General features: G+C 42.0%; 1 protein-coding gene across 2 annotated transcripts; it reads left to right on the top strand.

Annotated features, from left to right (window-relative positions):
• Positions 1–27,343, top strand: LOC134671198 (potassium voltage-gated channel protein eag). 2 transcript variants are annotated; one of them, XM_063528987.1, is made up of 9 exons: positions 4–950; positions 14,435–14,567; positions 17,646–17,746; positions 18,076–18,208; positions 23,689–23,820; positions 24,521–24,633; positions 25,246–25,641; positions 25,737–26,160; positions 27,135–27,343. In XM_063528987.1, exons 2-9 carry the CDS (start codon positions 14,489–14,491, stop codon positions 27,341–27,343), a joined length of 1,587 nt encoding a protein of 528 aa, XP_063385057.1. In that variant the 5' UTR covers positions 4–950; positions 14,435–14,488. The 2 variants fall into 2 exon arrangements, with proteins under 2 accessions (XP_063385058.1, XP_063385057.1); XM_063528988.1 differs by lacking the exon at positions 27,135–27,343 and having other exon boundaries at positions 1–950; positions 24,521–24,654; positions 25,737–27,125.
• Positions 27,344–27,362: the final 19 nt, after the last annotated feature.

The following is a 27,362-nucleotide window of genomic DNA, read 5'->3' on the forward strand; positions in this document are numbered from 1 at the left end:
CTTTCGGACGCAGTTTACCAAATATGGCATTAAAATTTCGTTGTCTAGTCCTTTAGTGGCTGACATTGTGGTCAAGGGTCAAACGTGTGGCCACGAGAGCCCGCGGGCGGCGGTGCTCCACTTTCCGCGGTTCGATCGCTTGCTGTAAACACCGCATGCAATCGGAGCCACCCCGCCTCCAAGCGGATTACTTAGCTACCGACTCTTATATAAACTTACTGTTTATATCTTTATATAAGTGATTCACGTCTATCAGTGCTCGGAATACAAATCGGACCTTTATAGTGGTATGGACCCTTGAGTTGGGTAACATACTAACTAGGTGTGTATAATACATACGATTGCGCGAATGTACTCCGTTTGTGTATCTTTGACGATTGACATTCGGTCTACGTAAGACTACGTTTCTACAAGAGATCTAGTAGAGCTCTACGGTAAATAAAGAGAAAGCGTTTCTAGATTACCAGTGCGAATCGTGAAAAAAGGATCCTTATAGTTGGATTCAAAGCGAACTTAGCGAACACATAACAGCTATACGCATCTTTGTACAATTGCAGTGGAGAAACAGCTAAACGTTCTATTGCGGTGAATAATTAGCTAAAGAAAACGGGATTTCTGTGTAAGCAGGTCTGTAAAGGAGTGTGGAGTCAAGTCTGGGCGCTTGTTGTGTTAATTATAATGCTATGAGTTAGGGATTAGTCTCATGATTGAACCATTTAGGTCAAACCTTTCAATGCGCATGCATTACTCGCGCTCGTAGTAATTATTTTACGACAAAGATTGAACGGCGTTGCAGTTATTGCCAAGAATGAAGAAGGCTGGCTCTAACTCAACAACAGTATAGCCGTGTGTGCTTTGAGCTGGTGATGGTGGTGTATTCCAGACGCAGGAGCCTTGCTGCCCCATGTCCTGACGGCCCGGCGTCGGCGATCCTCGCGCGGCGGAGACAGGTACCTACCCATTTTTCTATATAGCTGCTCTATGTGTAATCTCAGGCCTTTAACATCTTGACAGGTGATTTATGCAGCGTCTGTAAGCGAGAAACAACGTCTCTAGTGGCTGTATAAGCTGCCACAAATGTCGGTCCCGCATTGGCGACCGACATTTGTGGCAGCTGAAGCAAGGGAGCCATGTCGGCATCATCAGGTGGATTGTGCCTCTGCGCATTTTCGGGCAGGGTCTTGGAACCATGCGTTGTCGATTTTGTCTATCCATCGCGATCTGACGCGAGCTCGCGAAGTGTCCCTATCGATAAGCTATGTGTAAACTGACGTGTGAAACTGATTGTGTAGTTAGGATTAGCATTCAGACAGTTAGGAACAGTTTTCCCCTGGTGATGACGGCCAAGCGTTGACAATCTTCGTGCAGCGGAGGCTGACAAGAATCACTCTATTTCTATTATAGCTGTGTGAGAGCTTATCTGGCGATAGTTTAGGTATTGGTACCAGGCATGAAGGATCAGCTTTTCCCGTATATATTCTAATGGTTCAACGCCAGCTGCCCTCATGCGGCGGTGATTGGTTCTCAATCCTATAAATAATTACAAATAAATGTAATGTATATAGACCTGTGTGTATGCAAACTCATTTAGTGATAAATGTTGGTAGGTATACGAGTTAGGTACCAGACAGACAGGATAAGCTTTCTAATAGCTACATATCCCAACGGCCCGGTGTATCCCCGTGAGGGAGACACGTTTGAATCCAATTAGTCTAAGAAGCCGGCATTGGCTCGGCGATTTAAATCTTGCTCTTACTTATTAAGGTTTATCTACACCTTGGATTGGATGCCCTTTGCCGAGGTTACTTATCATAGGTACTTCCGAAGACGAAGTGTGTAAACTAACTCATTGTTATTTGGATTTATCAATTTTATCATTTGCTAAACCTCATTAACTAAAGTGTCATTCTATGGAACTTGCTAACTATGTAAACAAACCGCCGTATTGAAATTGTCTCTAAATCAGTGGTTCTTAACCTTTTCAGCCCGGTCACCCCTATGACTAACTAGGGAACCTGATTTTACCCCTCCTCCCAATGGTAATAAAAAATAAAACGCGTACGTTTGTTGTATTGTTATATTAGGTCAGCTTATTACCCCCGTAAAATACCAGTTTTACCCCCACGGGGGTAGGGCATGCTCCCGGGAATTCCCGGTTCTCTAATTCCCGGGAATTCCCGGGAATTTTATAGTGTCAAAAGAACCGGTACTGAAGACCCGGTACCGGTACTTCCCGGTTCTCATCATATGACTATTTATTCCCATTTCAATAGTAGTAATGTTTTAGTACTTTAGCTTGGGACATTAAATAACATTTAATAATGGTGATATGAAATGGGGGACGCAAATAACCCGACCAACTAACCTAGTAAAGTAGGCATTCTAATATTTTCAATCAATATTACGGATTACGGATATGGGAAATTGTAAAAATTCACGCAGTTTTCTATTTCAATTTTTTTTTATCTGAAACATCGCTCAGTAAGGTATACATACTGGTGCTCGACGCGGTCCCAGTATATGTCATCTTGAAACTTAAGTCATTGCCAATAGAGATGACAGCAAGGTGTCATCTATTGGGTATATTAGCATTTCGAGCACTAGTACGTTTACCTTACTGTACTCAAAAGCCTTACTTGTACTGTTACTCGTGCCGATTACATAAATTTCGTAAAATAGGTTGGAATGCCAATTAAAAGTGTCTTTAATTATTAAAATAGGTAATTTATGAATACTTCCGCAATTATTTATATGAAAATAAGTCATTTATACAGATTGTAGGCTAACACAAACAATTTCTTAGAAATTATCATAAAATGCCTTGGGAACCGGGAAGAACCGGGAATCCCGGTTCCGGCCATGCCCAGAACCGGGAAATGAAATTCTTGGTACCGGGACCGGTACTGCATGCCCTACACGGGGGTAATTACCCCCAGGTTAGGAACCACTGCTCTAAATGATGAATTTACTAGTCATCAGTCATGAGGGAGCGACCACAGAGAGAGAGAACAGAAAATAGAAATGTTGTATAATTTGTCATTCGTAGAATGCTCCGTGTTCAAACATGAAAAGTTGAAAAAATGCATTAGACGAAAAAGTACCAAAACATCATTAAGTTTCGCTTTGGCGAGGCCAGGCTTTCTGTAGCGGTGACGGCGGCGGTGGACCTTGGATTCGGTTTCGTGCAACAAATTGAAGCAAGGTCCTACCGCAAACACCGCTACCTACCGGTATACCTTTACTTTAAGCGATCACGGGGAAGCGAAATGAGGGTTATGATCATTGACGTATATCTCAGGACTGGCCTTACGGGCAATAAGACCCAGACCAAACGGACGACCGGGGTCGTAAAACTTCTCATTCGCGCTCGCGAGTCTACTATAGTACAGTGCCAGTACAGTGGTGTGACACCGCTACTACGCGATTAGTTGTGTCACACCGCTATACTGGCCTCAGTCATGCCTCAGTATTATTGCCCGTAAGGCCAGTCCTTAGATATCTACGTCAATGCAATAAAAAGAATGTTATGTTTCCACCAAAATTGTTGAATAAATTAGGCCCTGTTCGCTTGCTCCTTAAAATGCACGTATAATCATACTGATCATAGTCTCTAGGAACAATAAAATTAACTTTATGTCAGAATTTATGGCTAGATATATTTTTCAATTTCCTTGACTATATAGATAGGTATTGTAGGTAGGTACATATTAATTAGAAATATGTACATACATATTTCCCCAACGTATTTAAAATTGGGTGGTTTCGTCTATAAAGGTTACTGAAACGAGTCAACCAGTCGGGTATTCGGTTGCGTGTTTAATGTCAATCGCCACCGACTTCTATAGGCTATATCTAAGTATTTATGTAGTCAAACGGTAATAATTTTCACCTTGAAAGTCATGGTACATAAACATTATCCATGAAAAAATGTCTTCATAATAATAGTTATTACAAAGGAGCTCGGATTTAGTGGAATATTTTTGTGAGTATCGGCAATTTTTGATTTAGATATAGCCTCTGGTCTAACCGCCCATACGTCAAACCTTGCCAAGCAAAATGAAATTTTATATTGTCAACACAAAGTGCAAATTAGAATGGAACAGGAGGCCTTCTTATAGGTCTCTGGGCGGCTAGAGGATAAAGGTGTAAAACAAGGTACCTTGACAATATATAAATATGAATGGGGATTATATTAACCTTTTTTCCATGTTTATTTAGGATCCTGGCCACATTTATCTTTCACCTTTTTTCCATTTTTATGCAGGTTTTTGCTGATATGACACGATCACGGTAATTAGTAAACCGCCCACGATTTTTGTAACCCCCAAATATGAAATGTTAATTTGAGTTTAAGACATGGCTCTTTATTAATTGTTGATGATGAAAATAGGTATGATTTTATTTTAATATGATTAAAATAACATCAATAACAAATAAAAAAAAATTGTTTAAAGTTTGCATTCCGCTCCTGGGGGCCTACCGTGAAAACCGAAATTCTAAAATTCCGGGGACTTTTCTCTTTTAGAGCGGTTAATTTCGCACTACGTCCGATCCGAGCCCGTGAAAATATGGTCCGTAATAGCCATAGAACTATTTCTATGGTAAAATGCCCACAATTAACGAACTTCGATTTTCGCAGGTACAGCCGAGGTTACAAAATTGGCTATAGTTGCATTCACAAATCCTATATTTTGATAAAATCTTAATTGAGGTCGTATTAACTAGTTATAAAGGCAAACTTCGTGACGTAGAATTAGTTCGTGTCACAAGGTTAACGATGTCACCAGCTGTTTAAATCCAATTCGTGATTGCGCCCCTGTGACGTTCTTCTTCCTAGTCGAATCCTCATGTCTGAGGGTCGTGACCACCATAAGTCGCTCTGTGCTGTAGTGCTCTCCATCCTGGCCGATTCATTGCCTTCCTTAAGCTGGAACCCCTCGCGTGTAACATCTTGAATGGCGTTGAACCAGCGTGTGGGTATCCCTCCCTGTTTCCTTCAACAGGCCCAACTAGCAGAGCCTTTTCCAGGCTATCAGGTTCACGCCGGGCCAAGTGCCCAAAAAAGCCAAGCATTCTTCCACGGCAAATAGCAGAAAGACGAGTCTGGATCTTGAGCTCCTGCAGAATAGACACATTAGTGCGACGTTATCAATTTGTTTTTATTATTTACTGGAACCGAAAACAATTTACATAAGAACATTTCTTGGAATAACAGCGAACGTTAAACTGAATAATTTAGTAAGAAAGTTTCTCTATGCTACTGTGCAGCGAAAGTCGATTTCGCTGCACAGTAGCATAGAGAAATAATGTACCTAATTCCTTATTAACTACTTCGATGATAGTAGTATAAGACTGCTACGATTTGCTACGAGCTACGGCGTAGCACACATTCTACGAGTAATACTTCTGAAAATGCTGAGAAAGTAATATTTCGTCTGTTAATATTTCATCACTTAGCTAATAAATTGACAGTAGGTTTTTATTATATATTCTCACGCATTTGATTGAGATATAGCTGCCATAAAATAAAAGTCAAATCCACATCCATTTCGTAAGCATTCTCGTGAAATGCCCCTCATCTTGATTTAACATTACTCGCAGCGCCGAGATTAATTTATCTACTTACATGACTGTTGCTGTACATATATGTAATTGGAAACCGAGACAGACGAGTTAAATAGTAACCAAGTGTAACTGCAATCTCGGAATGCATATAAAATATTCATAGGTAATCATAGAGTGTGTTCAGTATGTATTAGGTACACTAGGTAATATATATCATATAACGTATTCTAGTATGCCTACTAAGCAGTGCCATTGGATGACAACATTCCAAATTTTAAATTGAAGGAAAAAATCTAAAATTTTGCTTAGGCAATAGTTAGTCGATAGACAGGCGATATCATTAAGTAATCAATTTTTTAAACTTCCGAAGTTTGCTTTGCGACGGTAAATCGCTCCACCAGTTTTTTATTCTTTATGTCGAGAGTTGAACTGCATTCTGGAACACCGGCCCCGATCTCCGGTCCCAAGAGATCAAAGTATGGGATTTTTTCTTTAATTTACACATCACATACTCGTTCGCCATAAATGTTGGAATGATAACAAAAAGGTTGTATATTAGATACTATGTTCGACTGATTGTCTATAATGTTGTCAAGTTTATGAAAATAAGTATATCTGTCGTAGCCCGTCATCCGTGTTGTTAATTATTTTCATCTGGTTATGGGCCCAGCACGCTTCCACTGCGCAAAGAATGGACTATTGCAGTGGCCGGCAACAAGCGGCCCGCGAACCTCTCACTTGCGGCCCGCGAGCCTCCCTGGCTATTTTGTACGTAATATTGATAAGCGTTAATGTCTGATAATGTCATAAATATTAACAAAGTGCGGCCCGCGTCAACTTAACTACTATGTAGCCCTTGGCTGCTAAAAGGTTGCCGACCGCTGGACTATTGGAACCCGCAGTTGGCGGCGCGATGCACTCGGTGCAAGAGTGGGCGGCTATCTTATCCAGTAGTGCACTCAGCGTGGAGGGTGCTCGCGTGCAGGGCCTTTGGCTAATGTTACTTCTTTGCATACGGTGACGTCACTACAGCGTTTGCGTTTTTCTCAGTTTGTGTTTGATTAAGAACATAACTAAACAACAATGACCTTAGGGGTCATCCATTAATTACGTCACACGAATTTCTAGGTTTTTTGACCCCTCCCCCCCCTCCTTGTCACACTTGGTCACATTTGGCAAACCCCTCCCCCCTAGTGTGACGTCACATTTTTTCTACGAAATCGCCAAATCGAATTAAGTAAGTACCTAAGTATTATTAATATTTTATCAAAATATTTTTGACGATATAAATATTAGTAATTTTATAACCCAAAACTGCTTAGGAAAGAAAATTAAACGAATATAAACGATTATCGTTTTAAAAACTTGTTATTCAAAAGTACAACAATAAAATAAATTAAATAAATTTTCGGTTACTGATGAAGTTAAAGTGACGTCACAAAGTTTGTGTCTCCCCCCTCCCCCATGTCACAATATGTCACATTTTCTTGACCCCCTCCCTCCCCCTAAAAGTGTGATGTAATTAATGGATGACCCCTTATTAATTAATTAATAAATATGCTACCAACGTTTTGACATTTACTTATACATCTCTTCTTTAACTATTGTCAAGTCCCGAGGTAATGGTATATCTGAAGAAAACTAAGGACCACTTAAATTGCACCATTCACTAGGTCGTTTCTCAAAAAGTTGGCACCGCCACCTGTAAATAGGTTTATGTTAGAACTTTTTTTTCGTTATGTACTATTTTTATATATAAAAAATTAATGCATATTTAGAGAGACTTTTTACACAGAGGCCTAATACTTTGAAAAAGATTTAATAAATATTGATTACAAAAAAAAATATTGTAACTACGTTTATCCGTTAACCTGCCGTGTCCCAACGCGAGGTACTGATGTTCCGAGCTATGAAAACCACACAAAATATTAACTTAATTTAACGGCATTACCGTATTTTATTAACATATATCCTTAAGTTTTAAAGTATTACTATCGCATAACAATATTATACTTATATTTTAAGTTATTCGGCTTCAAAGTTTGTCCAAGGCAATTCTTAACAGTCACCTGGCGCGTCACGTTCACGACGATTGTATAACCCCCACCGCACCTTTCCCGTCTCACTCCGCACGAGCTGAAGCCGTCACTCATCAGCTATCACCTGGTAGGACGAAGACGTGGTTATTGTGCTTCGCAAATAAAACACAAACGACAAAGTATCGGAAATTGGAGTTTGTAATGGGTAAGTACTCTTTATCCTGGAGTCGATATCTTGCTAATTATGTAACCTATCGCATTACTATCAAGATATGTAACGTAAACAATAGTTTAGTTTTATATGCCTAAGTATGGAGTTCATCAAGCTAATACATTTTGTGTATTCGCGATATAACTGCCATTTTCCCCATCACCTGCATATCGTCCACCTGGCTAAAACTGCCAGGTGGATGAGATTTTGCGGCAGGTTAATGTCACTGATACCACAACTAATACTCGTAACTATATAATTATATAGCGGTTATATCGCTTTTGTGTGTTAATTTAGGAATAAAAACTATCCTGTCTGTTAAAGCTGCATATTATTGAAATTTTTGTACTTTTGTCTTAAGTCTCGTTAACCTGTCCAAAAAAGTCAGGTGAATGATGCAATGGCAGGTGAACGAAGCGTCCTTCACCTGCCATATGACAGGTGATCGATAATTATTTAAAATCCACGTTACATATACTCAAACTAGATTTGTGACGTCCCACGGGAAAAGGTACCTTATGAGGGTTTTTAGTTTTAGACTAGTCGGTAGTGACCCTACCTACGAAGCACGAGGTCCCGGGTTCGAATCCTGGTAAGGGCATTTATTTGTGTGTTCTTCACAAATATTTGTTCCTGAGTTATGGATGTTTTCTATGTATATAAATATTTATATATATGTGTATATTATATATATCGTCGTCTAGTACCCACAACACAAGCCTTATTGAGCTTACTGTGGGACTAGGTCGATCTGTGTAAAATTGTCCTATAATATTTATTTATTTATTTATTTATATTAAAAATTTGTAAAAAGTATAAGTATATGAAGATTAGTCCCGTTCTTGTCAAAACCCAGTTCTGATGATGGGATCTATGAAGAATCGAGGGAACTCCTCAAATCTTAAAGGCATACATATAGTGATTTTTGTGTTTTTATTTACAAATCAAGCATATACATTCACAAAAGTGACATTGGATGAAGTGGAACTGCTGATGAAGATCAGAACGAAACTCTTCAACGACGCATAGTTCACGTTAGACGATTTGTCCTCTTCGTTATGTTTGTTAAGCAAGATAAGTTTATAAGCTGCATTTTTGTCAATCTCGAGTTCTGATGATGGGATCCATGAGGAATCGAGGGAACTCCTCAAATCTTAAAGGCATACATATAGTGATTTTTGTGTTTTTATTTAAAAATCAAGCATATACATTCACAAAAGTGACATTGGATGAAGTGGAACTGCTGATGAAGATCAGAACGGAACTCTTCAACGACGCATAGTTCACGTTTGGCGATTTGTCCTCTTCGTTATGTTTGTTAAGCAAGATAAGTTTATAAGCTGCATTTTTGTCAATCTCGAGTTCTGATGATGGGATCCATGAGGAATCGAGGGAACTCCTCAAATCTTAAAGGCATGCGTATAGTGACTTTTGGATTTACATCAGAAAATCAAGTATTTTCATTAAAAACTGTCGCACTTGATGAAGTGGAACTGCTGATGATGATTAGAACAGAACTCTTCAACGATGCATAGTACACGTTTAGCGATTTAGATTTTGACTTGGATTGGGACTGGCGCTGGGACCCGGACCCAGACTTGGGCCCGGACTCGGACCCGGACTGTGACTCGGACCCGGACCTAGACTCAAACCCGGAGTCGGACCTGGACCTGGATCCCGGCTCTTATCTGAACCTGAACCCGGACCTAACCTGACCTGACCTTGCACCAAACCTGAGTTCCACTAGGTACTGCGAGGGTTCAACATCAGCTCTATCTTGGGTACTGCGCTCCCAAGTGCTCATCAAGACGTGTCGAATGACCAAAACAGCATGTGTCTATGTTGCATCAAACCTGAGTTCCAGTAGGTACTGCGAGGGTTCAGCATCAGCTCTATCTTGGGTACTGCTTTCCCAAGTGCTCATCAAGACGTATCGAATGAGCAAAACAGCGTGTGTCTATGTTGCACCAAACCTGAGTTCCACTAGGTACTGCGAGGGTTCAACATCAGCTCTATCTTGGGTACTGCGCTCCCAAGTGCTCATCAAGACGTGTCGAATGACCGAAACAGCATGTGTCTATGTTGTATCAAACCTGAGTTCCAGTAGGTACTGCGAGGGTTCATCATCAGCTCTATCTTGGGTACTGCTTTCCCAAGTCCTCATCAAGACGTGTCGAATGACCAAAACAGCGTGTGTCTATGTTGCACCAAACCTGAGTTCCACTAGGTACTGCGAAGGTTCAGCATCAGCTCTATCTTAGTAACCACTTTTCCAAGTGTTCATCAAGACGTGTTGGATGACCAAAACAGCGTGTGTCTATGTTGCACCAAACCTGAGTTCCACTAGGTGCTGCGAGGGTTCAGCATCAGCTCTATCTTGGGTACTGCTCTCCCAAGTCCTTATCAAGACGTGTTGGATGACCAAAACAGCGTGTGTCTATGTTGCACCAAACCTGAGTTCCACTAGGTGCTGCGAGGGTTCAGCATCAGCTCTATCTTGGGTACTGCTCTCCCAAGTCCTCATCAAGACGTGTCGAATGACCAAAACAGCGTGTGTCTATGTTGCACCAAACCTGAGTTCCACTAGGTACTGCGAGGGTTCAGCATCAGCTCTATCTTGGGTACTGCTCTCCCAAGTCCTCATCAAGACGTGTCGAATGACCAAAACAGCGTGTGTCTATGTTGCACCAAACCTGAGTTCCACTAGCTACTGCGAGGGTTCAGCATCAGCTCTATCTTGGGTACTGCCCTCACAAGTCCTTATCAAGACGTGTCGACTGACCAAAACAGCGTGTGTCTATGTTGCATCAAACCTGAGTTCCAGTAGGTACTGCGAGGGCTCAGCATCAGCTCTATCTTGGGTACTGCATTTCCAAGTGCTCATCAAGACGTGTTGGATGACCAAAACAGCGTGTGTCTATGTTGCACCAAACCTGAGTTCCACTAGGTACTGCCAGGGTGAATAGACAGCAAGATTGAATGTTTACTTATTCACAGAAACTTGTTGTTAAATTGGGAATCGAATCGAAGGTGAGGTGGGTCAGAATCCAAAATTTTAATCATCGTGGTGGACAATAAGTTCCCTTTTTATCGAAGATGACACATTTTTCGATTATTTTTAGAAGGCATTGAAATGATGTGGTGGACAGGTGGATGACACTCATTACAGGTGAATGATGACAAGAAACCAGGTTAACGGCAACGGACACAGGTTAATGACGCCTCTCGATAACCTGTCAATATTTTCATTGGAATTTGTACTTATTTCTCGATAACCTGCTTCTACTATCGATAACCTGGAGACAAAATATCTTTCACCTGCCCTTGATATCATTCACCTGAATTTCAAACGCCTATATCTTCTAAACTAATTGAAGGAATTGCTTCCCTTCCACATTTTCTAATAGTTTAAGTTGCCTTTTAACGATCCCAATAAAAAAAAATGCGAAAATGCGAAATTTTTGAAAAACATAACTTTAACCTGGCGGTGCCAACTTTTTGAGAAACGACCACTAATATAATAACCAGCGGCCAAATTCGACATGTACAAGCTTACAACTGCTAGATTTCGCATCCACGTCAAATCAACAGTTGATTTTATTGCATGTTGATTCTATTCAAGTGTTGATTCGATAATAATATCATTTTGTACAACCAAAACTCATTAGTCATTACTCATTAGACTCATTAGGTACATGAAAAAATCATTAAACAAAAATCAACTTTGTTTTATTACTACTAGGTATACGGATTACAATGGCTTTGAACTCGGGTTGGTTTCGTTTGGTTTGGTTGTCACCTAACTGTGGATTGTTAATGTAAAAGTAAAATTAATTATTGTTAATGTTGAATTTTGACATTCCAACAACAACAACAACAGCAACAGCAACAGCGCAGGATAGAGAAAAATGGAAAAGACAGACAAGGAGAGCTGACCCCAGATGATGGGAAAAAAAGCTTAGGAGAAGAAGAAGTTGAATTTTGACATTGTACATATTCGAGAACTTATGATTTTTCCCACATCAACGGGAGATACGTCAAAAGTCGCTTGTCGAATAGAGGTTCAGAAGTTAACTGGTTAAGTTACTAACCCCGGGTTAGTGGGATATTGCAAGTGGCGCTAAGAATTTCAAACAAGAAAGCCACGCTTCTTAGTGACGTCTTTGTCAATTAAAATGGTTAAGCGTGCAGCCCCGCCCTACGTCCTACGGCTAGGGTTGCCAGATCGAAAGGCGCTATTATCGGGATAAAATATCAAATTTTCGGGATTTTGGGACTTAGTCGGGAAAATAAAAACATTCATATTAAAGTAATTGTGTTAAAAACAACGATATTTTACATTATTGACACTACATCAGCTGCTCTGTCCATAGTCGTTTTTATATAAAAATAGTATAAATTCTTTGAGATCTCGAACAAACAAAAAAAATTCGCGGTGGCGAGCGGCTCGACGCGGGTCGCTCGCTCGCTCGACGACAGTTCGGAACTTCAAATTAATGTTTTTTAACGTGAAGCTGTTTTTCGGGACGGTTTTCACTTTGTCGGGAATCGGGAACACATGCTAAAAATCGGGAGAATCCCGCCAAATCCCGACCAAAGAGTATTGTAATATATATCCCGACCATCTGGCAACCCTACCTACGGCGCTAAGGTCATGCTGCAGGGAAATAAAAAGCAACGGCTTTTAGCCAACAACGTAACGGAGCGTTAAGCTCGGCGTGCCTTAATTATTCAGGGCTCCGGCGCCTGTAGGCGAGCGTAATTCGATGCACTCGTTACTATTTCATTTGGCTCCAAAAATGTATTGTGAGAACACTGTAATGTCTAAGTCTTAGGGTCTCTTAGGCGTCTGAGCCATTGGACAACTCATCAATTGTTTAACATATTCTCGCAAACTCTTCTTCGATGTTTCTGCTATTGTATAAGTAGCGGATGAAATAACAATTCAATGATAGATATATCTCTATGTAAAGTCCGCGCTCACAATTTGGCATAATAGATCTAATTGTTTTACATACACTGAGAAAAAAAATCGTTTAAAACAATTGAAATCGCATTAACGTTCAATGCTTTAAACAGTTCCATATGAGCTTATCGAACCAAGGAGTAAAGTTAACTGTTCGTATTACGTTACGTATGTCGTACGTAGTACGAACATACAATTGTAAAAAGCTGTTAATCTTAAATGAAATAAATAACTTTAGTGTTTGCTCGACAGATCAGATTTTTTTCAGTGTACAGAGGGTCTACCGCGAACCACGTTCGAAGTGTTGCCTCCCTGTCACACTTACGTACTAATTTACAAGTGCGACAGAGAGGCAATACGTCGAACGTGGTTCGCGGTAGGCCCTCAGATACATAACTCTTTGCGTGTTTAAGCTATTAGATAATGGTAGGTAGATACATTACTAATAGAGAAACTTGTCTGAAATTCGATGTTATATGTATTCTTTAACACGTGTAATGGTAAGTTCCTTTCCTTGTCAAGGCAAAACGCGGCCATGCGTTGATAAATCCTTTGCGGATCGAATCGTTTTCGTTGCTATTTGAAAATATGTAGGTTAGGTACTTAAACCTATTTTCCTAGCAATAAGATCAAATATTTATTCTAATTATTGGTATTGTACCCTACGAATATATATTCTAATCGAAATTAATTTTGAACAATTTAATAAAAAAACAATACCCGCCATTTTTATGCAGTTTACGAGCCGTGGCAAACGAGACAAAGGTTTAGTTTAGGCTGAAGATTTTGATTTAGATTCATTTTAAGGTATTTATTATAATATTGTGTGTAATATAGATGAAGTCATGGTCATAATTCTTCTCCTTTTTTGGTGCTACTGGTCAAATTGATTCAAATGCAATCATACCGAGTTTCATACCTTTAACACCATTTGCAGCATATTACTGAATTTCGGGGGGTAACCGCTAACACTGTAACACTACATACACTGCTTGCGTGTTTAATTTTTTTTTTTATGTAATAGTCGGCAAACGAGCAGACGAGCCGCCTGATGGGAAGCGGTCATCGGTTAATTACTTTACAATCTTCCTATTTAAAACTTAAAGCATATTAATTCAGTCCAAATGTCTACATTAACTCTCTAGATTAATTTTAGCGAACTAACGCTCTTTTCTTAGCTCTACCGGGACACCATACCACTCCACCGACTTTAACGACTAAACTTTGTATCAGCTAATTCAGCTCGTTTAAAAGGCTATCCACCTTTATGGGAGAATGCCATTAGTCATTATGTAAAAACACCCGCGAGGTGAATGATTTCTCTCTGCTCATAGGCGCTTTTAGCTCCATATATACGGTTTTCCCTTGTTATCCCTTTTTTCCCTTGTTACGCTCGTATCGCGTAGCTCGCGCTGGCAGAGAATATCATAACCAATTCAAAACCTAAATCAATTCTTGAATGAATCGGTCGCTATGGGCCCTTTTTCTCGAACGATATTAGTCTAATATTATTAGTGTGTTGTCATGGCAACCCATACGATTTAACAGTTCGTGGACTAATAATATTAGTCTAATATCGTTCGAGAAATGGGCCTTAGGTTTCTCCAATAATATTAGTTTTAGTTTAACAAGTATATGTAATGTTTGTTGCAGAGAGGCGTGGGGGCGCTTGCGCGGGGCATGTGAGCGCGCGGGCGCAGCCGCGGCATGCCGGGCGGGCGCCGGGGGCTCGTGGCCCCGCAGAACACGTTCCTAGAGAACATCATCCGCCGCTCCTCCAGTCAGCGTCAGTATACACATAAATACACACTATTCTTCTTGAGACGCTCCACCAGACCACCGCACCCACCAGACCACCACTGATCTGGTGGTCAGCAGAGCTGGTGTGGTCACCAGACTACCAAACCAGATCAGACATCACCAGAATCAGGCCCACCAGACCAGACCAGTGACCACGACACTCTACAAAGAGTATAGCGACAAAGAAGAAGCCCAGCCACACCAGCCTTCAACCACCGCCAGCCAGCCTGGGGCAGTGGAGGCCTTGGTCACTTTTTAGGGTTCCGTACCTCAAAAGGAAAAAACGGAACCCTTATAGGATCACTCGTGCGTCTGTCTGTCCGTCCGTCTGTCACAGCCAATTTGCTCGGAAACTACTGGACCAATTAAGTTGAAATTTGGTACACATATGTAAGTTTGTGACCTAAAGACGGATATGTAACGTCAACAAATGAATTTTAAACATAAGGGCTACTTTTGGGGGGTAAATGATAAAATTAAAAAATAAAGTTTTGCAAACTATATCGTGTTACATATCAAACGAAAGAGCTCATTATGAGAATCTCAAATATATTTTTTTTATAAATCTACGATAATAAGTTTAGAAGTTATTCAAGAAAATAGACAAAAAATGACCATTCCCCCCCCTCTATCTCCGAAACTACAGAGGCTAAAATTCTGAAAAAAATACACTAGATAGTCCTTTACCTAAAGATGACAGGAAAACCTATTAGAAATCTAGAGTCAAGCGTGAGTCGGATGTAAGAACAAAAATGCGGTTTAGATTATTTTAGCGACACAGCCGCAATGGTTTAAGTGAAACGTGATGTAGACAGCTTTTGCAAAGGCCCTAGGCCGATATCCGCATAAGGCCGAAGACCCGAAGCGTCCCAAAGAGCCTTTAGCTTCAAGCTTGAGTCGGACTGAAGACAAAAAATGCGACTAGGCTGTATCTGGCACACAGCCGCAATAGTACTTGTAGTACTGATTGATTAGGTTACTATTGTTAGGTGTTTTAAAAAGCACTATACAGGGTGGCCAAAAAATAAACTAAGTGTATTAATAAACTATGTTGCCAAGGTGCAACCCCGAACTCGCGAAGAAAAATTTGGCTGTTTCATAGATTTTGGCTGGTCCGTTTTCTATGGGAGGATACATTTTTTTTTTGCGATTTCGGCATTGGTCCCATAGTGAAAGTTGTAATGCTCAGTAATTCTACTGAACATCCCTGGCAGAGGGAATGCACTTATTTTTTGGCCATCCTGTAGGTATTTATCTCTCTTCGGCCTTCGCTTTTAAAACACTTGCGAATGTTGTAGGAAGCGCGACCCGTCGGACGCTCCGAGCTATCAGCCCTACGCGGAGCTCGGTCTTCAGTAGGGTTTCTGGTTTCTCGGCCTTTTTTATTTCTCGAGGCACGGGAATTCTCGACCATGATTTCTCAAGTTTCTCGAGTATCTCGAGAAATTTTGAAAGTTTCAACAAACACCATGTTACATATTTAAAAATTTTGCATTTTTTACAAATCAGACTCATAGGAGTCGTAGGTGAGATCAATAATCAAACAAATGGTAAAATTTTAGTTACCATGAATTGCACTTAATAATAAAAAATTCAACAACGAACAATAAAGACAATATAGCAAGCGTACGCGCCAGCGATGTGATATGGTGTAGTGTATTTATTTAGGTATTTAAAAAAATTTAATCAAACCACAATTATTAGGAATAGTATTTTTTAAGCAAGAATATTCAAGTCAGCATTCAAGTCAATTTAACTCGATGTGAAAACCTTACAGAAGTTTTACTATCTACGTAATATTAATAATTACTCAACGTAACAATGAAGCAGCTAAAATTGTGCTATTTTTCTTAGGAATATATCGCGATAATTTGATTAATCAACAGTAATTTAGTTTTGTAATATTTGCTACTACCTGGCCCTATTAAAGACCCTAAAACGAGACGATTTCTTGAGACATTTGAGGTTAGTAGTTCAAAACATGAAAATCGGTTGATGCCAGGATGATAGAGTTAAACCAAGAAAAGTCTGCAGCGATTTTGATAGTCCGCGCAGTGCAAGTGTTATTTATACGTCATAATTCCATAGAAGTTTGACGTCTGAGAGTCTTATCTTGGTCTAACTCTAGAGGACGGATCAAGGCAGTTTTTCATATGTTTGGTTAACTAATAAATGTTTTAGGTACTTGAAAATGTTAAAAAAATATTGTTTACGTTTATTTTACTACCTAAAGAAATACACTATAGACAGATCACGTGTTATACACGTGTTTTTTTTTTACTTATTACATGAGATTTATTTCTCGAGTTCTCGAGGCATTGAATTTTTTTTTCCCGTCTCGACCAAGGACAAATTTCTCGAGATTTCCCGCCTCGAGAACTCTCGAGCAGAAACCCTAGTCTTCAGTCTTCGCATTTGGACACTTGTACTATTGTTCGGCATTTAATCTTCCTAAGCTACTTTGCATAGTTGCAGAGATATAAGCCACCACGTTAGAAAACTTCATGTTACATCTGGTTTTAATTTTTTTTATTGAAAATTGTGTGATGTACGGAACCCTTGAAACGCGAGTCCGACTCGCACTTGACCAGTTTTTTTATCTTTTTTTTTGGTATATACCTATGACATTTATTTCAGTTTAAGAAGAAGAAGATTCTATTTGAGACGCGCCTGGGGCTTATGTTTCCCACATATCGTCATACTTTGGACATGACCTCCCCCATCACTACATAATCATCGCAGCGTCCTTAAAGCAGTCATCATCACCGAGAAATCTACCTACTGTGTAGCTACCCTTCTGATGGCTGTTTTGATTCAATCAGAATATCAGCTTCTGTTGTACGAGCTCTACTCCAGAGCTTCCGACGCCATTGCATCATTAGCATCGTCGTCATTAACGAATTACACCTTGAAGTATAAATACCTACATATTATAAGTAGGTACTTATTTGTTTCCTGGTACGAGTAGGCACAAGTAGTTCTCGCGTAAAATGAAATATAAAAATTTCTGGCTTGGATGTCTACAGCATTATGAACTGTCGTTCACAAACTGTTTCTGTTGCAGCAGACAGCAGCTTTCTGCTGGCAAACGCGCAGATCGTGGACTATCCCATCGTGTACTGCAACGAGACCTTCTGCAAGATGAGCGGCTACAACCGCGCGGAGGTACATATAATTAGTCAGAATATGTACTTTCCCTTAACATACGACATGGAGATCACATTTGGTACCTTTAACACAGAATCAATAGCCGAGGAGGTTTAAACTCACGACTTTCCACGTTTTCCAGTTGCACCAACCACATTTAGCGGCCGGTTTATTGTCAATCTGCTGATTGATCTGTTGATCACACTGCTGTGTGGTATGAAACTCCCCATACAATAAAAATTAGCGAACGCTTTAACGGTTTGGTGCAATTGACCCTAAGGGCCTAAGTGTTATACGTGGTGGGACAGTCCTTTTAGCAGTACTTAATGAAACCTCTGTCCACACAGGTGATGCAGAAATCATGTCGCTGCGCGTGGATGTACGGCGAGCTGACGGAGAAGGAAGCGGTGGAGCGCGTGGACCGCGCGCTCGACCACCACCTGGCGGATCAGTTCGAGATACTGCTCTATAAGAAGAACCGTGAGCTGTTTTACAGTTTTATATGTATATTATGCTCCGTTCGGCAGTCACTTTCGTTAAAATTTCTACCTTAACCTTCTACCTACCTACCTTAACCTTAACAGGACTCCAGCCAGGCTGCCCCAGTGAGCCATGGAAAAAATTCCGGGTCAATTCTAGACGACTTATAAACCGATGGTCGCAAGTTCGAACCTTAGTTCGTAGCACTGATTTTCACGGAACTCATTGTCAGATCATCTGTTCCGTGAAAATCGACGAGCTAGATTTCTAAGTCGTATCCTGGTTTTCCTCTGGGTTGCAAGGTCAGGTGGTAGTCGCTTTAGTTTAGTCAAAACTACTTAGAGCTTGCTACGCAACTTATTGGGATTATGTTCTCCTTTAGTATGCAATCGGGCAGCGGTAAGATTTGGAGGATTAACAAATTTCTGTGCATAGAAGCCGTAGATAGAGTTATATTTGCTGAGCGAATGCATGACAATTTTTCTCCACTGTGCGTAACATACTCGCAACGGTTTTCAAAGTAGTTACGTCGTAGCAAAGTTCTGCTCTAATGCCACAGAGGATTAAGCTTTATTGAACTATATAACTATTGCAGTCGTGGCCAAATTCCACGCAGTCGTTACCTCAGTACTTTACGACTCCGTTACCATGGAATAGAGCATCTACGACCATTGTGCGCTACTTAAATTTTCAATTCTACAGTATGTCTTTTATTCAACGTATTTCTTATTCTTAGAGAACCAAACTTTATCTAGTCACAATAAGGTGTACGAAAGGCCAGTTAACGGTCCTCGGACCCAATCAGCCCAGGCCGTTGTTTATGCAGCGTGGGTATGTTAATAAATGAACGGCCCCGGCCCGCGCCCCGCGCCCGGCCCTGCAGTCTGATTAAATTTGTCCGCTCCGTTTCGCATTTTATTTTATTACTGTTGTAGGGTGGTTGTTATTTCGTGAAGTTTTCATTTTTCGCGGGGCCGGCTAATTGGGTTTGTTTTTTTTTGTTGGAGTTTTGAGCCAAGTCATGTTTAAAACGTAACGCTTTAGGAGCATTGTCTACCGTGCGGCCCACTTGCACCATCCCACCAACCCGGGGTTAAGCGGTTCAACCGTAAAGTTGTACTGGTAACTCTAGGTTTAACCGGTTAACCCCGGGTTAGTGAAATGGCGCAAGTGGGTTTAATGTTTGGCGTGCTATGGTGCTAAGAGAAAGGGACTAGGGGCCTGCAGTAATCTGTTGCAGCAACCACAATTGACGGTCTGATCAACGGTAAATAAGGATCAGAATTTAGGAAGTTTTATTGGGAAGGTTCAGCATACAAGTATTACAATCTTCTCGACTTCAAGCATTCCTGAACTCAAGAGATCCGGTCTCTCGACGCGAACCTTTTTTAGGGTTCCGTACCTCAAAAGGAAAAAGACGGAACCCTTATAGGATAACTCGTGCGTCTGTCTGTCTGTCTGTCTGTCTGTCCGTCTGTCACAGCCTATTTTCTCCGAAACTAATGAACCAATTAAGTTGAAATTTGGTACACATATGTAAGTTTGTGACCCAAAGACTGACATGTATCGTAAACAAATGAATTTTAAACATGGGGGCCAATTTTCGGGGGTAAATGAGAAAATCAAAAAATAAAGTTTTTCAAACCATATCGTGTTACATACCAAATGAAAGAGCTCAATATGAGAATCTCAAACATATTTTTTTTATAATTTTAGAATAAACAGTTTAGAAGTAATTCAAGAAAATTTATAAAATATGACCATTCCCCCCCTTTATCTCCGAAACTACTGAGTCTAAAATTTTGAAAAAAATACGTAAAATACGTAGGGTACCTATAGATGACAGGAAAACCTATTAGAAATATGTAGTCAAGCGTGAGTCGGACCAATTACTTAGTTTTTGATCCGACCCCTACGGGTTTTTTTAAAGGCAATTCACTCGCGTTTCACATGTATATAAAAAATATATTGTTAAAAATTTTGTAATGTACGGAACCCTTGGAACGCGAGTCCGACTCGCACTTGGCCGGTTTTTTTAAGCATCTACAGTACTTTAGCGGCCCTAAAATGTGATTGACGATACATAAAATAGGTAATAAACTAATAAGAGAATAGAAAAATAAAAATTGCCTAGAAATAAGAGGCACCCTAGTGTGCACGACTGCACGTGTTGTCTTTTACGTGTCACGTCACAACGTTAGGACACGCTGTACGGACAGCAGCGCACCGTAACTAAATTGAATTATCTACTCCAAACCTGCACCTTACTTTCATGAACACAAGGTGTATTATTGAACGCATTTTTTAAATGTACTCAGAATGGATATATTTATACCTGTACAGTGTACCCTATTGCATGAAAATAAGGTATATTATAGAATAACAATTGAAAGTTAGTGACAATATGTTTGGGCAGTGAGGCTTCCGGCTTGGCGGGCTCCCATTAAGCACATTTAGCGGCTGTTTACGACTTAAAGTGCCCGCTTCCGTAGCTCGATGGATTTCCATATTGTAAATGTAAATTGGTTGCAGCTCTCGTTTTGAGGACGTTCACCAGACTGCGGAGAGCAAACGACCCTTGAATTCAAATCTTTTGCAACAATATCTTGTACGAAATGATAATATAATTTTAACAAAAGTACCTTACATATTTTGCTGGAATTCACATGAAAACTTGTGCGAATAAAGCGTCATACGTGGGCCGTACTGAAAATTTCTGGATTCTGATATATAAGACGACTTATTTTTTCTAAGTGGCCAGTCCAGGAATTTTCAGTATGCCCTAAGTAAGTACTTACACCACGATTTCCTCGGCCTGGCCTTAACCAGATAGGTATTTGCCCTTATTAGGTTAAGGTTAAGAACCTGGCCGAGGACCGCGAAAACTGGCGCATACTCCACCGACAAGAGCCATGCTCTTAAATTATGATGATGAGGTTAAGGTTAAAATTACTGATTTGTTGAAAGGAGAATCTAAGTAAAATGAAGATATTATGCCCACTCAGCCGACGTATCAACCCTTGTCATTGCGTATTAATGTCAAATTAAAGTCGGCGCCAGCTAAGCCTGTAATCCTTTTTCCCTCCTCATCTTTTCCGGTTCCGGTAGAAACATAAAACGCTTTTTACATCCGAGTTTACCATCAAAAGAGGAAAATAGGTCAGGAGCTTAATCCGAACACCTGTAAATTCTGTCCCGACATTTAATAGCCCAAGTTGTAGGTGTAAATTAAAATTTGAGTTTGATTTTTGATGCCATGATAATAAAATTGGAATGCCTTTTTAGGTTGTCAAAAACCATTCAACCTTTATAAATAAAACACCATCTTCACTCACTACACAGCTTATTAAAATGCCAATATTTTTTTTGATTAGCGCTTTCATTTCACCGAATGGTGCTGGAGAGTAAATGCACGATTTATGTACCTACCTACTCCAACCCACTGATAAAGATAAATACCTACATAGTACAGAAGTTTCCTTCCCCATCAAAAAAACAAACAAAAAATCAAATTCACAAACTCCAACTTCAACTGTTTTCGAGAATACGCGGAACAGAAAACATCAAAACAAATCCGGAAAACTTCCTCCTTCGAAGAATATATAGGTATAGGTATATCTTGTATAGGTATATCTTGTAGAGTTGGACTAATCTAACTCTGAATGGCGTTTGTTGAGAAAGTGTGCCCATCGGCGCGATTCGCGAAATGAATTAGAGATTAACGTACATATCTTTACTATTTTATCTAGTGAATCTCTAATTCTTTTCCCGAATCGCGGTGCCTGCTGTCATAAGGTACCTTTTGCTGTGGAACGTCACATATCTGGGTCAAACAGATCACTGTGTTACGTCTCTCCTGTAGACATACACAAGAGTTAAGGGCTACAAAGGTACATTTTCTTATTTAACCCTTATCCACGTGAAAAGGTCCTCCTTTTATAAAATCATTACTTACATACCCACAAGCTGTTAACTATTGCCCACAGGAGAGAAAACTAGTGTGTTCGCGCGAACTTTTTTTTTTTTTTTTTATTATGCATGGGTTTACTCATGGCCACAGACTAGCCGAGGCGTAGACGTGGCCTACGATGGAGCGAGCTCGCCCAGAAGGTGCCTGTTCACTCTTGATTTGAAGGTTGCCGGGTTATAAGAGCACGGAAATATAGACGCCGGCAAGGAATTCCATTCCTTGGCAGTGCGCATAAGGAAAGTAGAAGCAAAGCGCTTAGTGCGAATTGGCGGAATATCTACCAAGTAAGGATGGAAACCGGCCGTGCGTCTAAAAGTCCGATGGTAGAATGGGGACGGTGGAATGAGCTCGTGTAGCTCTTGAGCACACTCCCCGAAGTGCAACCTGTAGAATACCGACAGGCTGGCGACTTTCCGCCGATGGGCCAAAGTTTGAAGCTTACTATACATTTTTCTAATGAAAACCTCTATAATTGACATAACGATTTTTTGAACCTCGTGAATTGACACGACATGCTAAAATGAAAAACCTGGTTAACTGACAAAAAATGGCCGGTCCCTTGAGATTGCAATTATCCAGGTTCCAGTGTATCTAGTGAATCTCTAATTCATTTCCCGAATCGAGCCGTATGTCATCATTAATATTTGAAAATATGACTTTTAAAAAGACACTGATGCCTCACATAGCGAACTTTATTGTGCTCTTGATCTTCACTTGTGACTTACTCTTGACATATTTACCTAGTGTCCGCTATGATTCCATGGCTATAAATATGCAGTAAGCCAAGCAATGCCTAGGTCGTGCGCGTTTAACCTCACGTGCGGAGCCTAATCTGAAACCCTACAGTGTAGTTAATAATGGGCCTCGAAAGATTTATGTCTTGTGTATCTGCGTATTATTATCATGCGTCAGATTTTATCATTAAGACCACCAAAATATGGCTTAATAAACATAACTAAACTAATTGACTAATATGATGATCTTGGCCTCCGAAACGAGAGCAAGCCACTTTTCCCGATCCTGCGCCGTTTCCTGCCAATTATCGGCTTGAAGCTGACGCAGATAACTTAATAAACATGCTAATTGAATTTAATATCAAATATATAACTCGCACTAAACACTAATCAATGTGTAGAGTTAGACCAAGAAAAGTCTGCAGAGATTTGGACAGCACACGCAGTGCCAGTGTTATTCATACGTCATACTACTATTTCATAGAAGTTTGACGTTTAAAATAACACCTGCACTGCGTGTGCTGTCAAAATCTTTGCAGACTTTTCTTTGTCTATCTCTAAACAGGGTAACAAGTTTGAATAAGCCTTCAAGCCTCTTTTATTTCAGGTTATGTTTGACCAAAGCTGTAACGCGATAGCCACTGTCTCTGAATACTCATGGAACATTTTCTATCATCCTGAACATTTCTGACAACCTTAAGAAAAAAGTTTGGAAACTTTAGATAGCCACATCAGTGTCACTTTCGAAATTCTGTCACAGAAAATCTCTATTGCAGGAACCCCACTATGGCTGCTGGTGCACGTGGCGCCGATCCGCAACGAGCGCGAGCTGGTGGTGCTGTTCTTGCTTACCTTCCGCGACATCACGGCCCTCAAGCAGCCCATCGACCAGGACGACCCCAAGGGAGGTACGACTTACTGTAGGCACTACGGCTGTGCAGCAACCATGAGTTGAGGTTGGTGCTGCTCACCTTCCACATCACGGTCCTCAAGCACTAATCCATCGACCAGGACGACCCCAAGGGAGGTAAAAACAACTTCTGTGACTTCTGTCACATACTATTGCAGGGACTCCACTACGGCTAGTATGATGACCCCATAGAGGAGGTAGCAAATACACACGTCCATTACGACAAAAGTAATTGTGTTCTATTTCATTGAAAAGGATTCCCTTTGTGAGTTTTCGCCTAGGTTTTAGCATCAAATAGGTTTGATTGTAACTCCTTTAAAAAAAAGTCGAACAACTGAATACAGAACCTTTTTGGACTTTAAGTCGCTTAAAAAATAAACTGAACTGCCTTGAACCGATTCTATTGTTCCAAAGCACCTAAGATCTTAACTAAAAGGGGTGAACCTATCTGAACCTAGCTTCAAGACACCCAAGCATTTTAACTGAAAGGTACCTACTAAGTGTCAGAACCCCACACTAGCGTCGTTTGAGCGTCGGCGTCTAATCAACTCTAAGTGCGCTGTTTGACGCAAAAGATGGCGCAACTGCGCAGCGACGCCATTTTCCATAACGCTGACTAGACGCCGAAAGACGCTAGCGTGGGATGGCCCTTAACCCAAGCGACTCAGCTGAAAGGTACTGCCTGACGTGTGTTACAGCGGGGCTGTCAAAATTTGCGAAGCTGGCGCGCTCCGTGACGCGCTCGCGCTCCGTGCTGGTGTCCGCGCTGCCGGCCCTGAAGGAGCCGCAGCGGCAGAGCCACCTCGCGCATGTCAGTACACAACCCCACCATGTACGAGCACGCTATCTTACTTCTTCTATACTGTATCTGTATTCTAGCTTCACTAGGCCTGGCGACCTGCGGCCACACCAGTACTACACCATCCAATTTTCAAAGACCGGCGTTGACATTGACAGGACCGGGGAATGTAAATAAAAACACAGTTACAACATGTATTATACTGATTGATCATTTCCATTAACAACCAATGCCCGCTAATTGCAGGCATATTTTAATTTGCTAAAAATATCACGCTTAAACCTTCTGCTCGGTCAACTTCACTTCACATTAAAGTTCCATCTCGATACACTACACCATCAATATTTCGGTATCTCCACTGTACTTTAAAAATTGGATAGTGCGTCCGAACTCATGGAATTGTAAATATTGATAAAAAATTAACACGACCGCTGCTACTTCATGATATGACGCAATCTTTCTTCAGACTTCATGTCGTCACGTGTACAGTAGGTATTTTTATATGCTTCCATCTTTTTTGTCTGTCAGCACATATTACAATTGTTGGAATATTGTGGTAATGCGGCTCGTGGCGGGCACCCGCTGCGGAGCCGTGCATGAATCGCTGGAGCGTGGTTGTTGCAGGTGATGTCGCTATCCGGTGACGTGCTGCCGCAGTACCGGCAGGAGGCGCCCAAGACCCCTCCGCACATCCTGCTGCACTACTGCGCCTTCAAGGCCATCTGGGACTGGATCATCCTCTGCCTCACCTTCTACACCGCAATCATGGTCCCATACAACGTAGCCTTCAAGAACAAAACCTCCGAAGATGTCTCCTTATTGGTTATCGACTCCATCGTCGACGTCGTCTTCTTCATCGACATCGTGCTCAACTTCCACACCACGTTCGTCGGCGCCGGCGGAGAGGTCGTCAGCGACCCCAAGGTCATCCGCAAGAACTACTTCAAGTCGTGGTTCCTGATAGACCTGCTGTCGTGCCTGCCGTACGACGTGTTCAACGCGTTCGACCACGACGAGGACGTGAGTGTGCGCCGGTGTGTCGGTGTCGTGCGTGTGTGCATGCTCGGTGTTGTAGCGTACGGAGCAGGTATACAAGGCGATGTGTGTGTGTGCAGGGCATCGGCAGCCTGTTCTCGGCGCTGAAGGTGGTGCGGCTGCTGCGGCTCGGGCGCGTGGTGCGCAAGCTGGACCGCTACCTGGAGTACGGCGCGGCCATGCTGATCCTGCTGCTGTGTTTCTACATGCTGGTGGCGCACTGGCTGGCGTGCGTGTGGTACAGCATCGGGCGCTCGGATGCCGACTCGGGCCTGCAGTACTCGTGGTTGTGGAAGCTGGCCAACGTGACGCAAACGCCGTACTCCTACGTGTGGTCCAACGAGTCGGACGGGCCCGAGCTGGTGAACGGGCCCTCGCGCAAGACCATGTACGTGACGGCGCTCTACTTCACCATGACCTGCATGACCTCCGTGGGCTTCGGCAACGTCGCCGCCGAGACCGATAACGAGAAGATCTTCACCATCTGCATGATGATTGTAGCAGGTGCCGGACTCTTCTGTTATTAGCCGGAGCACTGTCCCGTCCCCCGCGCGACCCCCGCGCAGCACACTCTGCGACGGGCGCCGCGCCCTTCCCGCCCCTCCGCCTTCACCGCCACTCCACTCCTTACATAGAGCCGGACCAAGCTAACTCTGAATGGGCTTTGCAATGACAATGTGGAAGTTTCATCATAAAAGTCCAATGTCTATGAACATATGACGTTTATTATGATACTTCCACACTTTATTCTGTCAAAGTCGGTACAGAGGTAGCTTAACCGGATTCTATAAACATTTCAATAATTTACTTACCTACACGATTAATCACTTATCTGTTTTTTGTGTTTCCGTATAATTTGTTTATCGATATGCTAGCCGTTTTGTTTGTTTTCCAGTCGCACAGTGTGTGTGGTGTGTCGAGCACCGCTAGCAGCCGCGTCGCTCGGTGTACGTATTTCATTTCATTTGTTTGTGTTGATTTAATGTCGTCGCGTCGTTTGTTTGTTCGTTTGAGTTGTCCCCGTGTGCCGTCCCCTCCCGTCCTTGTGCAGGCCCACGAAGCGTCTAACGCGTCACCTGTGTGGTCGGAGCGCCCGTGTGCCCTCGCCGCGCCCGCTCGAGCCTAGCCGGATCGAGACTAAGTATACTGGCCGACCCCGTCGCCTCCATCGCCCTTCGCTAATACTTGACTAAACGGAGGAGGGCGAAACATTAACATTTTCTAAATTAAACTGCATGCAATAGTTCTCGTAGCAAATGTTCATGCTTATCGTTGTCTGTTTGATCGATGTAAGAGGACGGCGATGGCTCGCGAGCACTAGGAACACCGGGGCCGGCCGGCGACGGCGGGCGCGGCGGCGGCGCGGCAGCGGACGCGAGGTAACGCGTCGGTCGCGGGCCGCGCGCGCCGCCAGCGGTGCGTGCGGGCCCTACGCGGTAACAAGCGAGAGAGCAGGCACTGAGCCGAGGTGTCCGCAGCGCTGCTGTACGCGACCATCTTCGGGCACGTCACCACCATCATCCAGCAGATGACGTCGGCGACGGCCAAGTACCACGACATGCTCAACAACGTGCGGGAGTTCATGAAGCTGCACGAAGTTCCGAAGGCGCTCAGCGAGCGCGTTATGGACTACGTGGTCTCCACTTGGGCGATGACTAAAGGACTGGACACGGATAAGGTGAGCTGAGTTCCAATGAATGATTTAA

The sequence above is a fragment of the Cydia fagiglandana genome, chromosome 15 (assembly GCF_963556715.1).
Source record: "Cydia fagiglandana chromosome 15, ilCydFagi1.1, whole genome shotgun sequence".
Taxonomy (NCBI): domain Eukaryota; kingdom Metazoa; phylum Arthropoda; class Insecta; order Lepidoptera; family Tortricidae; genus Cydia; species Cydia fagiglandana.